Source organism: Mugil cephalus, chromosome 1, assembly GCF_022458985.1.
Source record: "Mugil cephalus isolate CIBA_MC_2020 chromosome 1, CIBA_Mcephalus_1.1, whole genome shotgun sequence".
Lineage (NCBI taxonomy): Eukaryota > Metazoa > Chordata > Actinopteri > Mugiliformes > Mugilidae > Mugil > Mugil cephalus.
Genome location: NC_061770.1, coordinates 39,209,616 through 39,226,475, shown reverse-complemented (window position 1 = coordinate 39,226,475; position 16,860 = coordinate 39,209,616). Strand labels below are relative to the sequence as shown.

Below are 16,860 nucleotides of genomic sequence, written 5' to 3'. Positions count from 1 at the left end.
TGCTATTAGAGCGGCGGGAAATTTAATGAGTAATGATACTTATTATTATATGATTCACGTCAATGCTTTTCCATCCGTATTAATGTACGTTAGCGTTAATCCTTTCCGTGTATATATATATTGTATATTTATTCCCGTTTCCATTTCTTTAGCAAAATATTTTATTTTATTTACTGTACATTTATTTTGTAATTTTTTTTTTACTACTACCTCATTCTTATTCTTATTTTTTTCTATGTTTGAATCTTGAACCTACTAGATTTGCACACATGCATTTATATTTATATAATCTTATTTCATTTATTTTCATTTTATTTTAACTGTCTTACACGTATTCTTCTTTGTACTAACAGTTTTCAGGAGAGTTTATTTTTTTATTTCTTATGTGCAACTGATCTACTGTGACGGAGCAATTTCCCCTTGCGGATCAATACAGTCTATAGAAGAGAACAGAGAAACCTTTATGTGTCCCACAATGGGGAAATTGCAGCTTGCAACAGCGCACATAGGGGCAGGAAAGTAAACAAGAATAAAGAGTGGACTGCGTAAAAGATCAATAATAGGATAAAAAATAAAATAGAATAGAATACACAGTATGCAAGTTGGCATATATACAAAAGTATTGAATCTAAGTCTGTTAAGCTGATATGGACTTTGAAATATACAAATGTGTAAATTTCATGTGGATAAGCATAAGGATAAGGTTGGACAAATATGTATATTCAAGATTCAAGATCACCTTATTGATCCCTACACGGAAATAATTTTGTCCAAGAGTCATGAGATAAGAAAGGAACACAATATGAACAAAACATAGACTAAAAATAAAAGAATGAAATAAGAATGAGGTAGTCCAATTCATAATTTCAAACTGTGTTTTATTATCGGATGCAGGTTGTGCACACAATCAAATCATTTAGAGATGAAACCACAACAGAGGCGACATTTTCCAAATTTTTGTCGATTTAGATTAGATTTCTGTTTCTGCAGAAATATTGTTCTCTTGTGTGATCAAATGTTTACATTTCTGGAGCTTGTGATTTGCCGATCTCACACATTTATCTCTAACAATTATTTGTAAAAAGCTTGGCCAGCTGCACACACACACACACACACACACGCACATTCACACTCATTATAATCATCCGATCATTTAACCAGGCAAATTCACTCATTCGAGCACCTGCGCAGCTTTAGAAAATCTCTCCGAGGTGTTGATGGTTTTTAATTGAACTAGATTAGAGCCCCAGCGGCCTCCTTGAACCTTGACCTCAAACTGTCCCACCATCAGAGCCGCCGTCGCCTCTTTCTTTCACACAGTTTCGGTGTTGCCATTACTACAAGTTTATTTATAGCGTTGTTGCACAGTGAGCGCTTGTAACCTGAACTCCTGCACTTTTTTTTCCTGCCTCTCATAGTCTCTAGGTTACCACTAACTCCTGTGTGTGTGTGTGTGTGTGTGTATTATTCTTCGGACGCTGACCACCTGCCCTTTTATCAAGGGGCTACGTAGTGTGGCACACTTCATCCGCCCTCTGACCCGTGAGGTTGTGACCTCAGGGCCTCGCATGAGCTGAGGCCTATTCACCAGCTGTTTCCTCCACGACATCTACAGAAAAAAAAAAAAAAAAAAACACACACCTTTTGTTGTTTTACTAGGGCTAATTATCTTTAAGTGCACACGCCCTTTCATATGCATGTGAGTGAGTGCAGAGGGCGAATGAGGTCAGTGTATGGAGTCTTTACATGGGCGTGTAGCCACAATGTAGCTCCCAGTTTTCAGGCTAATATTGAGTTTCTGCAGCCAGACGTCGATGCAACCCCACAGCCACGATGAAACGAGGAGGGTTTCCGCCATCAATACTCTATACACACACTCTGAACCTTCTCTTTATGCTCTCAGTTTTTTCCCTTTCCTGCCCGCCACAGATAAAATCTCATCTGAGCAAGTGCAGCAGCACGCAGCGACTTAACGTTCACACTGCGACATCTCAATCTGCTCTGCTCTTTGGCGTGACGGCATTTCTCATTTGCCAGCGTTAATTGAAAGTCAATTTGGAGCAGATGGCACGGTTAAAGGATGCCCTATAATCCCCCCCCTCCTCCTCCTCCTCTCCCCGGGAAGGGTGGTTTGTTAGGGGGATTGGAGGAGGGAGGAGGTGGGATAAGAAGCCTCGGGGGTGATTACGCTCCAGTGCGGTGAAACTCAAAATGTTTTCCACAAAGAGAGGCGCTATGCACCTTAAGAGCGAGTTCACGGAGTCGTCTGAGGAGAGGCGCGTCATCGTCTGGAGGTAAACCTCTGTTCGTCGCACCTAGATCACAAGATAAATATAACACACATGGTGTCGCAATCACAATGTTTGACCTAAAAACTGAGCAACGCAACTTGTGTGATACAATAAAATCACAAGCGTGCAGTAAATGTTTAAAACTACTTCCAATACCTGAACACTGCTGAGCAAAAACAGGATCGCAAACAATGAAGTCCCAACGTCCCCAAACAAGTGCTTGCTAATTTGCGACATTAGCTGGGGGGGGGGCATGCAACTGATTTGCTTGGCAGATTTTTTGCCAGATCCTAATCAGTTCATTTACTACATAGCCGAGCTAATACAACAACAGAAAAACCAAACACAATCAAAATATTCAAATATGTGAAAATGCTGTTACAAACAAAGCAAAACAAATAAGTAAATTATTATGACCATTAAAATAAATTGTTTAATTATTAAGAACTACTATAAAATGAAAGCTTGCATTTTAATTCTCTTCCCACAACTTAATAGTTTAGTTACTTTCCACTGTGTTCCTAGATTATCTGAAATGACTGAAGGATCAAAAGTAACGATATGTTGGTTTGAGAATAGATTTTTTTTGGCATAAAGACCAGGTATCAGAAGTATCGGTATTTCGGTACCGATCCGTGCATCACTAAGAGTTAGCAGAAAGCTAATTTCCGTCTGTACTCCTCTACACAAACAAGTCGTAACAAGCTAGCTTTAGTCTTGATAGCTAGCTTTGCAAAAGCTATATCTGGTATTTAGTTGGCATATTCTGTATTTTGTAGTAAAAACTAACTTTTATGTAGAAAGTGGTTTGCGCGGTGAAGTCGGTTAGTTGACACTTAATGGACTCACACTTGCATAACACACTTATACCACTTGGTGCAACTAGGCTAAGTAAGTATTAGCTTAGTTACGAGCTAGTGCAACTAGCCCCTGATCCACCTGTGAACAAACCGTCCTCCCGCTTTGTTCGTGCAACCAAGAACAAACTTCTTAACAAGAAGCAAACGAGTAAGTTTACTTAGCGTGAAGTGAGGTTAGCTTTATGTTGCATTAACAAGATTATTGGGAGTAACTTGACGCGCGCTGGGGATTATTCTGCATTGTTTATTGATCCGTTCTACAGTGTGACTTGATGTACCGTTTTCTGTTCAGTTTAGTTTATTTCAGACAAACATAGTTTATTGCACGTCCTCCAGATAATCTAACGTCATCAAAGGTCACGTGTCAGACTCATAAGAGGTGGGATTGAAGCCGTATGTGCCGAGTGATCCTCCCCAGCTGTTGAGCTGACACACTTCTCACGACACTAATCCTTTTACAGAACCGAAGCACTTGCCTTCCGAAGAGACCAATCACTGCATGAGGCACGAATCAAAGAGGCCAATCGACATCTCTGGGAAATACACAAATCCCACCCTTCATCAGAGCCACATGACTTTGGTTCCTCTTTCTTGTCTCCAGACCTGTTTACCACTGTCTGCTCTCTGTCTGGAGTCTGTGTATGTATGCCTCTCATACAGACCGTTCTAAGTGCCACTTGTTTGGTCGTCTGATGTCTTGTTTCCTGTGCTAACAGTTGCCTGTTACTGTAGTCATGCTGCTTCTTGCAGATGTAACCAGGCAGCAGAACCTTCACCAGGAATCAAAACAGCTTCAAAAGAGACAAATACAGTCCTACTATTAGTTGTGTCTTGATGTGGATGGGGCAATGCTAATGGGGTGGAAAGAATATGTCGTCTTCCATGCAGGTGAAGTGCAAATATTGGCAACAATGGGAAATCTTCAACAAACCTCCAGTAAATAGTAGGATTTGGGTGTATTATCATATACTTCCGCAGCTACATAAACAGGAAATGTTAAGTTATGGTCAGTAATAGGAAATAGGAAATAGGAACTGTTCCTTGAATCTTTCAACTTCCGTTTTTAGACTCAGATTGAAAATGGAAACAAACACAAAAATGTCATTAATTCTGTCCAATGACATGCTCGACCTGTTTTCCTCGATGGACGCAATATACACGCTGATCATATGGTATGTTAATATTACGTACATCCCCTTTTTGCCACCAAAACAGACATGACAGGTCAAGTCGCAGCCTCCACTGGACCTCTGATGGCATGCTGTGGTATTTGCCACCGAGGCGTTGTCAGCAGATCCTTAAAGTCCAGGACGTTGATAGAAAGTGCTCGAACTGAACTGAGATCTGGAGAATTTGGAGGCCAAGTCAAAACCTTGAACTTGTTGTCGTGTTCCTCAAACCATTACTGAATTGAATTTGCTCTGTTGTGTTGTTTGCAGCAACATACAAGTCACAGCAACATGGATGGCAAGACCTAAGGTCTCGTCAAGATACACCAGACCAGACTTTCAAAATTCCGTTGCCCACTACTCACATTTCCATTGTCTGTTCTTGTATCAGTGGATAGGGGTATAGCATGGGCACTGTAACGGTGATTTGACGTTATCCTATCAGAATCCTTTTTTGTCAGATCTTGAGCTACGGTAGCTCGTCTATTGGATCCAACCACACAAGCCAGATTTCCCTTACGTGAATCAATTAGCCTTGGGCACTAATTATCCTATCACAGGTTCATCACGCTGCAAAAAAAAAAAGAAAATTGGCTGGTTATAGAATTTGCAAAAGTGTAATTCCTTTTGTTTTGTTTTTTTTTTTTTTAATTTTATAAGTCATTTAAAATACAAGGGTCTCCCCAGAGGCTAGAGGCTTGAACCAAATTATGTGATTAAACCACGCAAGATTAGATGAATTAGATGTTGTCATGTTGTAATAACATGACACAGCGGTCAGAAACATCTTGGTTGAATAGTATTAGCCTCACATAATGTGCATGTGTTGAACCAACTAGTGTAAGATGAGTTGGCTCACCTCTACTAAATCCAAATAAAGAATGAGGTCCTAGATACTGAGAGGATCAAAAGCATCAGCCCTGTTTACGTTTGCTTGCTGATACATGTTGAGAAAGTAGAAATTAGCTGAGTACTACAGAGCAGGGAGAAAAACATATAGAGGACCTGAGAGGAAAAACAGAGAACAATGAGGAGCTGTTCTGAAGTGATAAAAGTTGCAAAGGAGAGAGTCATGCAGCTGCAAGGGTTAGCTAAGGTTAACTGAACAGACAAGGTCCATTTGCATGTATTTCTATTTCTGCTTCTGTTTTTTTTTCCAGAAGAATTAACAAACATGCTGACAAATTGAAGTAAATAAGTTGGACCAAAACCTTGGTAAATTGGTTAGGCTGACACTATTTATTAATGTTATGTCCAATAATTTCTAACAGGTTAAATCTACGTTAATTAAGTTAGACCAATACAAGTAGTGAGTTTGAAGAACGGAATTGTACGACGCTGAATGTAAGCCATTTTATTTTGTGGAAATCCTTTCCATGATTTTTTTTTTTTTTATCTTCGTTAAACAAATCAAGTGCACTTGCTCTTCCAGGAGCCACTTTTGATAGATTTTGGTTACTGCACATTGGGAACACTGTTCTGCCCCATACAAAGGTCCAATATCCAAAAGAAGTTCAATTTACATGCTCCATGCGCTTCCATAACATTGCTCCTTTGGGCCAAGAAATGGCAATCGTAGTGACTCCAGGACGCTGGAACTCACTGTTCTTCTTGAGGTGTCGTGGGCCTAACTTAACAAAACATCTGTGAAGGTAATGATGTGCTGCTAACTGCTTACTGCTGTTGGCTAGGCTAGTTAGCTGGTGTCTTCTAGTTGGCAGCTGACAAGTAGCCTGCTGGTTGGGGTTTTTTTTGTTGTTGTTTTTTTCTGTGGCAGGGAGAAGTGTTGGTTGACATGTAGTCGCATATCCCATCACTTCTTACCTACTGCTGGTGGCTAGGCTAGTTAGCTGGTGTCTTCTTGTTGGTTGCTAGTTGGTAGCTGACTGTTAGCCTGCTGTTTGGTTTTTCAGTTGGACTGGGCTTCTAAATCCATTTTGCCTCGGATCTTGGCACAACCGATTGTAACATCTCATCCTGTGTAATAATGACTTAATTTAGAAGTAGAAAAAAGACATTTGGCCGAAAAGGGCTGGAAAAATCTGAAAAAATAATAAATGAATAACTGGAACGTCCCCTCAACAATGGTATATGTGTCTTGTCAGCAGGTTAATACGACCCCCTTTCACCCCTGTGACGTCATATAATAAAAAAGAGTTGTTCATGCGGCAGACCGGCGTTTCAACCAACAACAAGATGGATAGTACTTCATATTTTTAATCTCGTACGTAACATACGCGCTACTTCTGGTGCAGATAAGATGGCGCTTTCCCTCAAGTGGTTCTTCTACCGGCTCTGTTTACCTTTTTCTTTTGTGACCAGCTTTCTTGGACGTTTTTGTTCCGGGGTCACACACCAGCGCAGCAGATGTTGAGCATGCACACACGTGTTGTCTAGTTCATAGGTCTTCAACCAGGGGTCCTTGACCCCTAGGGGGTCCTCAGAGGTATTGCACAGGGGTCGCAAAATATTTAGTTGATTTGGCCACTCTACTGTTGCACATGTTTGAAATAAAAAAATAATATTTGAGCCTGTGTATTGTTTGAATAGCTTAATATTGAATGTAAAAATGATTGTCCAGTTAAAGTCAGATTAAGGCAATGATTTGTTTTTGGTGCATATCAAACTGTGGCTCAAAATAAATCTACATGGGGCTTTTTTCCAGACATTTCTGGTGCCTCTTGCTTTTTTCTTGCTCTTATTTACACTACAGCTCAGGAATGTGTGCAGGTTCATTGGTGTCACTGGCCATGATCTGCATCGTCACTGCTTTGAGCACTGATGAGGAATTTTGTTGCTTGTCTTTCCCCTCATTCCTACCATAGCTTTGCTGTCACCTCTAAATCAGCCCTTAAGGTTATGGTTAGGAGTCGGTAGTACGTAACAAAGGTAGGTTCAAATAACTTTTATTAAATTTGACTTTTTTCCAATTTTCCAATTACTTCCTTTCCTTATTAATGCCAGTCTATTCCCCAACAGTAAAGATCTTTAACACCAGCAGCTGCAAATACCTCTGTACTATACTAGGTCACTGGGCTCCTGCTACAGTAGGTGTCTGACTATTTGCAGACTGACAGATACTTGTCTGCTGACTGCACTCACTCGAAAGGTCAACCTCGGTGGTTTACATGTGAAATGTTAGTTCAGGAGAGCTCATGATCAGTGAACTCAGTGATCACTCTGGCGAGAGAGATCAATCGGGAGGTCACTCGATGCAAATAAATCGGTCTGATTAATCTCTGAGTCTTCCTGTGAGTATGCAGCAGTGGTGACAGAGGCTCTTAAAGCAGCATTAGCCCTGCATTTAATCACGATTAACAACTGACAGCGTTGCTCTTTTGTGCTGTGAAACAATGCAGTCAGTCAGACGAACAAACGTCTATTCATTTCATTTGATGAGGTCATGTTTGAGTGTAAGAAAAGTGTTATTTGACGACTGATAATGAGCTTCGTCCTTGAGGATGTCCAGGAATTTAAACCATGGATCTGATAATGCATCAAGCTTGAATGCGGACGTCAAATGCCCAGCAGGAAGAAATGAACTGAAAGGATCGATCAATTCAGATACGTTGACGTAAGCCACCTCTGACAACGCGTAGATGTGCTGAAAAGTAAAGACAGACAGAGTGTCCTTGTCATGCGTTGGACTGCATGTGTACGCATATGTGTGTGCGAGGGAGTGAATAAGAGACAAAGAGCAGGCCTGTTCACACCAGGACAGTGCACAAACATTGCTCCTTTTAATTACGTCACCGCCAAGTGGCTGTAAAAGCAGGAAAATGTGGATTACGCCACGGGGTCACAGTCTATCCACAGAGAGCCTGTTATCAGTGCAGTACAGACACGAATGCGCTTTCAATGCAAATAGCCTCACGGCCTCCCGTCAACCTGTCTGCTGTTTGCAGTCGACGAAAGGTCGTTGATAGTCGGTTCAACAGGTCTAATGTGCAGCGCACACAGTTGTGTTTCCTTTTCTTTTCTCTGTTTGCTCTTTTTTGATCAGAGCCTGTTTGACAGACACAAACTATTAAGAGTGTACATTTCAGGTCTCAAAGAGGCCAAATCTAATAGAAGTTTGCACACAAGTTTATTATTAAAGTAAAGAAAATGGAATACTATTATACTATATACACACACACACATATATGTGTATGCATAAGTCCCTTGGTCCAAGACAGATCTGTGCAATAAATCATGTGGTTATTATGTTACGTTATTATGTTGGTGTTTGGAAGCTGTATTGATACACCCCTTGAAACAAAATAGTTCCCTAAATACGCTTTAGTTCCTTTGCTTTGAATCGCATTTCCTTAAAACTGTAAGTTGCAGATATTTTAGGAAGTTACTGGGCTTTTTAAAAAATAAAATAAAATAAATAAACAAAAAAAAAAAAAAATGAAACTACAGCTCTGAATTACTTTTATACATTATATATATATATATATATATATATATATATATATATATATATATATATATATAAATGTCTAATCAACCTCTGCGGAGGTGCGCAGAGCCCTGATGACCCATGATGGTGTAGTGTATATTTAATTCCGTCTCTGTTTCTTTTACATTTGTACATTTGCTCTACATATTTTGCTTATATTATTTAATTTAATTTTAATTAAATTAAATGAATTATTAGTTTTACAAAAACATATATATACTGATTTGATTTATTCATTGTAGTTTTTTATCTTGCACCCATTTTTCTTTTATTTGTGGTTTTCACAAGCCTAAGTCTCTTCTAACACGTTGCATCATTCAGCTGTAAATAAGCCTCAGATTGAAACTTATGCTCATTCTCCTTTTTTCAGTTACCCTTAAACTTGCTCCTCTACATTTCTGTGGAACAGATAATGCAGCCACACCCCCAATCATTGTCCCAGGTTACCAATAATGTTAAACGTGAATGGAAGTAGTCCATCGCACCACAACAAATCTGTTTATTGTGAGTGGGTCAGAGGCAACAGCACTGACGCCACTGACAGTTGCGACGTGTCCGTCATGTTGCTAGAGACAACACGGTGGTGGCGCTGGTGGAGACAAACTTAGCTGCTTAGCTGGTTTTTGTAAATGAAGTATTGAAGTATCCTGCAGGTCAACCTTCGGGGGAGGGACAGGCAGACTCTGGCTTCCTGTTTGACAGAAATGGCCTCTGTGACACTAAGTTGAAAGGAATGCTCAGTATGGGAGGAACTCAACAAAACGTTATACAAGCCCTGACGGCTGTTTGATAGTCAGCATAGAAACCTCCAGCGTACACAAACACACTGTCCACAGGCCACACTTGGGAGGCAGGTTTTCAGGTAAGGGGTTATGACGCACCCATTGACACAGGCCAATATCCTCCTTGTTTGCAATGCAAAATGGACTCCTGAGTGATCTCAGTCATGCGTAATTATAGAGACTCAGTCAGCAGGTGTTTCGGGAAACTTCAAACGTAGCTTTAATCTCAGGAATCCAAGCCTTTAACTGAATAGTCTCCTTAAAACTGCAGAGCCATTTTAATTCGTTTTAATCCTCATGAAAATGAAAATACAGACGCTGCTCACGTAGGACTTTGTTGAAATTTGCGCAAAATCAGCAACAGAAATGGAAGAAACAGATCTCAAGAAACCAAAAGTGGTGGTGGGCGTTGTGATGGTTGCATAGCTGGCAGGTTATTGTGGTACACTTTTGTTTATGTAGTACAGTGTCAAAATAAAAGTCCAATCACAAGGATTTACTTCATGTCCAAGTTCAGCAGTAGGAAGTCATTTTATTTGAGTTTTTATTGTATTTCATATTCATGAACAGTACATACATGATGTTTTGTAAATATGCTGGAGTTAGTATTACATGCTAAATTTCATCCGCAGTCCCTAAGCTAATACAAAATAAGAGGAGAAAATAATTGATTTAGTTTTGGATAGCAACGGCACCAAAAAGTCAAAACAAAAACACAGAATATCTCTAAATGGGCTGATGGTTTACAGACCCAGCGCAGTCTACTTTCATACATTTAATTCTTGTAAGTGATTGACAGATGTCATGCTGTCAGCTATGGCGACGTTAGCATGAACGAGGTGGATTACTTGCTTTCTAATCCATTTTCCTCAATGTCTTTGGAGAAAAAGTTGGAAATTAAGACACGGGGATCACATCAGCCAAATGATGTTCGAATAACTTAAAGGGACAACAATGAAAACGAGCAGTGGGTTAGCTTTCAAGTGGTACCGTCATTGGCTTCAGTTGCATGGGATATGGGACAGAATGTAGTTTTGTGCACTGTTGGTTGTCATACATTCAGTAAGGGAGAATTATCACCTAAACCTGCATAATATACATAAAAAGTATATTGTACTCGCAGTTGATGGAACGGTGTGTATTGTAGGTGATACTTCTTTCGCTACCATGTTAACTATGTTTAATTTGTTAGCCCACCCACCAAATTTCACTACGAGTTGCCACTGAACTTTAAAAGAACCAAAAATTGGATTTTGTTTTATCTTGACATGTAGTTTGTTCCAGTTGAAACTTCCTTAAACTGACAGTACATTCTGAGCAAAGGTTGATCGTCTAAACTACACCTCACAAACCCTCTTGTAGCAGCCCTTGTCCCAAAGCCCCTGCCGGGTTTTCTTTTTATGAATTCTTTCAGAGGTGGTGGATGTCATGGAGATTTATGTCTGACAGGTTAAACAGGTAGAGCTGCGTATCATCGACGTAAAAGTGAGTTATGCGTCCAAGAGGAAGTGTAAATGAAGAAAACACAGCAGTGGGTTCAAGAACCGGGTCCTGAGGTACACCATGCATATTAACAGAAACAATATGTGCAAAAACACAAACCAAAAAATAGCTGAAAGACCCTAAGACATGTCATAGAAAGACAGGAACAGGAGACACGTGTTAATTTCCAATTGGCTCAGCAATCAATTTTAAGTGAGATCCAGTATTAATATGAAATATTAGTAGTAGATAGATAGTTGGTGCCTCTCAGTGAGGTTTACAAGCGTACTGTTGTCACGTAGCCAATAAGAGAAGGAAGGATGGAAACATTCTCAGGTCAAGTTAGAGTCAAATGTGGTCTACTAGGTCCACCTCTGCATGAACGCTGAGTGTAACTCCTTTATTAGGTACCATGAACAACAAGAGTCTTAATGTTGTCTAATGTGATAGTGTGTAAGTGCCTGAATCAGCTATTATATCCTAATGGTTTAAATACATGTTTTTGCATTTGTTTATCTCTTAAGAGAAATTAATTTATCTTGATTTTCTTGGAAAAACTTCACAAAAGTAAAACAGTCTTCTCATGTCGAAGTTTTTCAATGAGTGATGCCCTATAAAAGGTTAATATTGCTTCTGTTTTGGCATGTCGTACGTTGCCAATATTTTTGTCCAGCCTGCGCTGATGATGCAGCACCGCAAGTTAAAAGTTGACGTAATTCGTATTCAAAAAACCCACAAGACAAACAGTCACGTGTCAAGGAGCCTCTCAACAGCCAAAAGACGTACCTCGGACCCCGACTGTTTACACCACCGTGGCGCCCACCGGGACAAATGTGCGCTCTCGGTTAAACTTTAGAGACAAAGAGCAGCAGTGTATTTATCATGTTTCTACCGCTGAAGAGTCAGACCACGAGATGATGTGGACACCCTGGCTGCTCATATGACCAGAGATGTGTTGCTCTAAAACAGAATGAGGTATTCATAACTGCTCTACCTCCTCACGTGGCCTGACCTGAGCCATGCGTGGGTGTTTGGTGTGAAACCTCCGACCGCAAATACTCTGCAGTGACACACATGGATGGAGGCTGAGGGCCGATAGCTCAAGAATTAGCCATCAGAAAACTTTTCATCTAAACAATTTCACATCAATTTAGATATTAACTCATTTATACTAACAACATAAATAATTTTCAGTTTGTCAGTGCTGAACGCACCACCGGGCATGCGTTGGTGTAATATACTGAGGAATTCAGTTATGTTGATAATAAACATGGGCTTGGACAATGATAAGAGTTTATGAGGGCTTTATTGTTTAGTAAAAGATTTGCCAATGCTACGAATAGACACAAATAAATACTGGACACTTGAAGTTATGGATTAAATCCAATGAATTTAAATAATGAACAAAAAATAGCTCTTAAAATGGAGAGAAAGGGAATTTTCTCTCTGTAAAATTGCGTGAGGTTCCAGGATGAGATCTTTAAACTGATTTATATACCTAATTATTGACGATGTGAACATTTGGAATTTTTTTTGTTTATAGCTGAATCCATTTACTAAATGGCTTAGTCAACTCCACCTGAAAGTCCTGGGACTAGGGTCTACCCTAACCCTAAGTTAGGGTTATCACCTAGGGTTAGGGTTATCAAAAGCATCAAATATTCAAATGTGTAAAGGGAGCTGAAGTGGTTATTTCAACATCCCCTATTGGGGGATATTCTCTGTAGAAGTTCAGGATTGTTTAATTGTTTAAATTCTTTAAAAGGCTCCTCATTAGCTGCCACCAAAGTGACGACCTAATCTTCTTGGGGTCCACACAAAAAGCGAAACACAAAACAACAATACGTGAAATACATATGACAATATAATCACGACTCACTCAAGGATGATAATCTAAAAGTGGTAAAAAGCAAGTTAAGATAAGTTTAGAACTTTTTCACTGGTGTCGAGACCCTCTCATCACTAGGCCCTAATCGAAGGAAGTGCACCTCTATATCATCTCTGTTAGTGATGCTTGTAACGGATGTAAACAGTCTCCTGTCTCAGTCCACGTCCCTCCCTTTTTGAAGGGTTTTCCACTGTTCTCTATATACCTTCTTTTACCAGCTATGGTATTACTACTTGTATTTAGAAGTGGTTCAATTTCTCATGCATGTAAGTCTTAAAACATATACAGTATTCTGTGTGTTCCATCTTCGGTGGCTTCAAACCATTAGGTGTCTATGATGTAAATAAAAGTAAATGTTCTTAAACTTCATGGGAACATGTACGGTTTAACCTTGAGAAGTGTGTTTATGCTTATTTAGAGCTAATAATGTTGTAAAAATGTATGCTCGGACACAAAATGACACCACACACTTCCTCCTTCTCACCTGTAACTCCTCCCTCCGGAGCCACATCCTCCTCCACTCTGGACACCTAATCCCCATAAGCCTTCATAATGTCCCCCACCCCTCCCCAAATAGGGAGAGAGGGAGGAAGTGGAGAGAGCAGAGTCTGTGCTTAATGACCTCGCAAGCCGATTACAGGCCCGGCTCGGGATTCACAAGCAAATGCAGCGAGGCCTCGATCTCAGCCCGAACAGAAAAATCACCTGCAGATGCACGGAAAAGGCAGGAGTCAAGCCTAAGAGTAGATACTAAGTAAGAGTAATGACGAGCTTCTGCTGCATTGTGTGCGAGGGCAGAGAGGGAATGATCCTGCCACTAGGGGGCAGCATGTACATTCTGTAATTACACAACTGTCCCAGCTGGAGAAAGTGTGGCTGGTACTCTCTGCTGGGCCGACGGAGTGCTGACCTGACCTCAAGACACTAAGCGTCACTGTGGAGGATTAAGAGGAGGCATGATGCCTCTGATCAGAGGATAAACAAAGTAGTCCGAAAGTTTTTCCTCCAAACTGCCAGAGCAGTCAGTGTGAGTTAGGGCTCTAACTGTAATTGTTGTGGTCTCTGTAAAGCTCTCACAAGGTGTCTGTGTGTTTGCTTTTGCTGTTTCGAACTCCCACTCGCCGAGGCCAGTGAGATGTTTGCAAGAAGAGGCGACATTTCTGCTCTGACCATTCAGCTTGTGTTTTGCAGATTTCCCCTACCGCTGCACGTTTCAGTCGCAGCATGAGGCCATTTTCTGAGAACAAGAACAAGGAAGATAATCTCACGGCGTGCGTTGAAGATTTAAATCTTTGTTTTGTCTTGTCATTTAAAAGTGTCACATCAAGGCCTTCCTCGGCTCTCAGATATGTCTTTGTTCCGTTCGGCCGAAAAACGACCTAACAAACTTTGCATAGTTGCCTGACAACGCAACAAAGAGGCAGTACGCTCGGGTTCACATGTTCTAGTTAGACAGGAAGTCTAGTGATTGTGTAAAAAAAGAGCAAGCGTGTTTGACCACTCTCGCAAACACCTGCAAAACAAACACCATCTTCGCCTGTATTTTGAACAATAACCCTGTCGTATATTTTTGCATTCAAATGGTGTTTTAATGCTTTTTACCTGACATGCTGCAGTTTCCACATCTACAGTTGTGACATTAATAAAGCACATTTGCTCGGCCGTTCTGCTCTTTCATTTCTAGTGGTGTAAATGTGCCTTTTGGTCATTGACGGGAAGAACCTTGAGAAATTCTTCAATGATTTTAGGCAACTATGTTGCAAGGAACTTGTAAGGAAGCCAGAATAGACTTAAGCTTGATTACAATGCGGTTACTTGATGAAGCAACATGCATGAGTTTTTCATCATAGTCAGAGAAGTGGTTACTATTCATATCATAACCTCCAGTCATGTTTTTACCCATCTCAATTGCACCTTGTACATTGCATAATCAGAAATGACTCCGTATTGAAACGCTTGACAGCCACAGTTAGTTTAGGCACTTTATTTGATTTTCACAAATAACAGTAACAGGGGTTTTTAATAATTTTGTTGACTCCACTTGGGCCCAGACGAGGATGGTGGCGACGGCTCACTTCTTGACACGGTCGTGGCAGGCGCAGGTAATGGCAGCTACCATCACCACAAATTCACTGAAGTCGACCTCAGCGTCTCCGTTGAAGTCCAGTCCACTCAGCAGCTTGTCCACCTCTCCTTGGTTCTTTGCCGACTGCACAGATCCAATAAAAGAAAGTTACTCTTTTATGAGTCACGCGCCAAGATCATTTCATTCAAACAAGCACAGCTCTGCTGCAGAATGACCTTTATTATATGGCACAAAGCAATCACTACACCACAATGTGTACCAAGACTTGACAGTATGTCTGTTTTAACAATTAAATCACATAACTGTGACGACATGTTGTCGTCTTAAACTATATTTTCTATTTCTATCTATTTTTTCCTTGTGCATGCACTTTTTTGTTGGGTGACTAATTGTCATCAAGCCACACCACGTCTAACAGAGATAACCCTTTCCGTGGGTGCACTGTACCTTGAGCAGTCCGGGCAGCTCCTTCTCCAGCAGGGTCCTGACCTCGGCTTTGCTCAACGAGTCCTTCTTTCCGTCTGTGCCAGCGTAGGTATCAAAGGTCTGCATCAGGATAGTCATGGCTGTCTCCAGCTGGGTCATGGTTGCTGCTTTGCAGGTCGGCGAGTAAGACGAAGAGAAAAAGTGCGAAGAGATGCACGGTTCGACGGAGCAGTAGGGAGTGGACAAAGAAGAGAGACAGCTCTTTTTTTATACCTCTTGCACCGTTCGGGAATTGTGATAAGACAAGCCTCTGCAGGTGTGGCTTTCCTGCCTCGGGGTGTTTATTATAGGTGGTGTCTCCTACTCTGTTGAAACAAGTTCAATCCTTCAACGCCCAATGTACATATTGTCTGAAAGGGCCCATGCAGCTGCAGTTAGTTATTTATAGGTTTACAACGACCATTGCCACGAACACAAATGAAATTAATCCTGTGATTTGTTTATATTGAGTCTTATGGGTAGATAGATATATATGTATATACAGTGATGTATAAACATTGTGCTTATAATCACTGTTCATCACTAAATGAAGAGTGTAAACTATTACTATTACCATCAAGGTCTATGTGGTTGTCTATGTGTCTGCCTTTAATTTGATTTACTTTTCATATACAGGTGGTATGTGCACCACCAGGCAGGCATTGGTGTAATATACTGAGGAGAAAATTTGGTGGTGTTGGTAATAAACATGGGCTTGGACAACGATAAGAGTTTATGATGGCTTTATTGTTCAGTAAAAGATTTGCCAACGCTACAACTAGATACAAACAAGCCAACAAACAAGGTAAGGTTTAAATCCAACAGATTTAAATAACACAAAAAAGGCGAGAGAATGGGAATAAAATTGCATGAGGTTCCAGGGTGAGATCTTTAATTTCATTTACTTTTATATATATTTAATTATTGAAGATTTACACATCTTCAACTATCCTGCTGAAACATTGAAACCTGCATGGCATATTTTTTCTTTTTTATTATAGCTGAATCCATTTACAAAATTAAGAAAAGGTCATTCATATTCAGTTAGGTTGCCTTGAATGTTAGAGAGGCAGGAGTTTTGGTTACACTTGAGTGAAGATTCTCGGTCATCCGGAGGCCTGTATCATGGAGCAGGATTACGAATTTAGCGAGGTAACTTCAGGGTTAACCCTGGGTTTCCTGGTATCACGAAGCTGGATTCATTCTTTTCGAGGTACTTGCTTTTAATGGCAAACCTGCTTCGGGCAGGTTTGCCAGGGTAACTTTCAGGATTTACCTGAATCCGCATAAAGGCTCCACCCACCGGCCAAGCAGCTGTTCGGTAAAGAATCACGTGCCCTTTCATTAAAGACTTGATTAAGATTGGCGCCCAAATCACGAGAAGAGCATC

The 16,860-nt window shown here is 40.5% G+C and overlaps 1 protein-coding gene across 1 annotated transcript; it reads right to left on the bottom strand.

Annotated features, from left to right (window-relative positions):
- Window positions 1-14,888: 14,888 nt before the first annotated feature.
- On the bottom strand, window positions 14,889-15,706 carry LOC125017174 (protein S100-P-like). Its single transcript, XM_047600041.1, has 2 exons — window positions 15,453-15,706; window positions 14,889-15,128 (listed from the first exon to the last, which is right to left on the bottom strand). Exons 1-2 carry the CDS (start codon window positions 15,588-15,590, stop codon window positions 14,991-14,993), a joined length of 276 nt encoding a protein of 91 aa, XP_047455997.1. The 5' UTR covers window positions 15,591-15,706; the 3' UTR covers window positions 14,889-14,990.
- Between the last annotated feature and the right edge of the window lie 1,154 nt (window positions 15,707-16,860).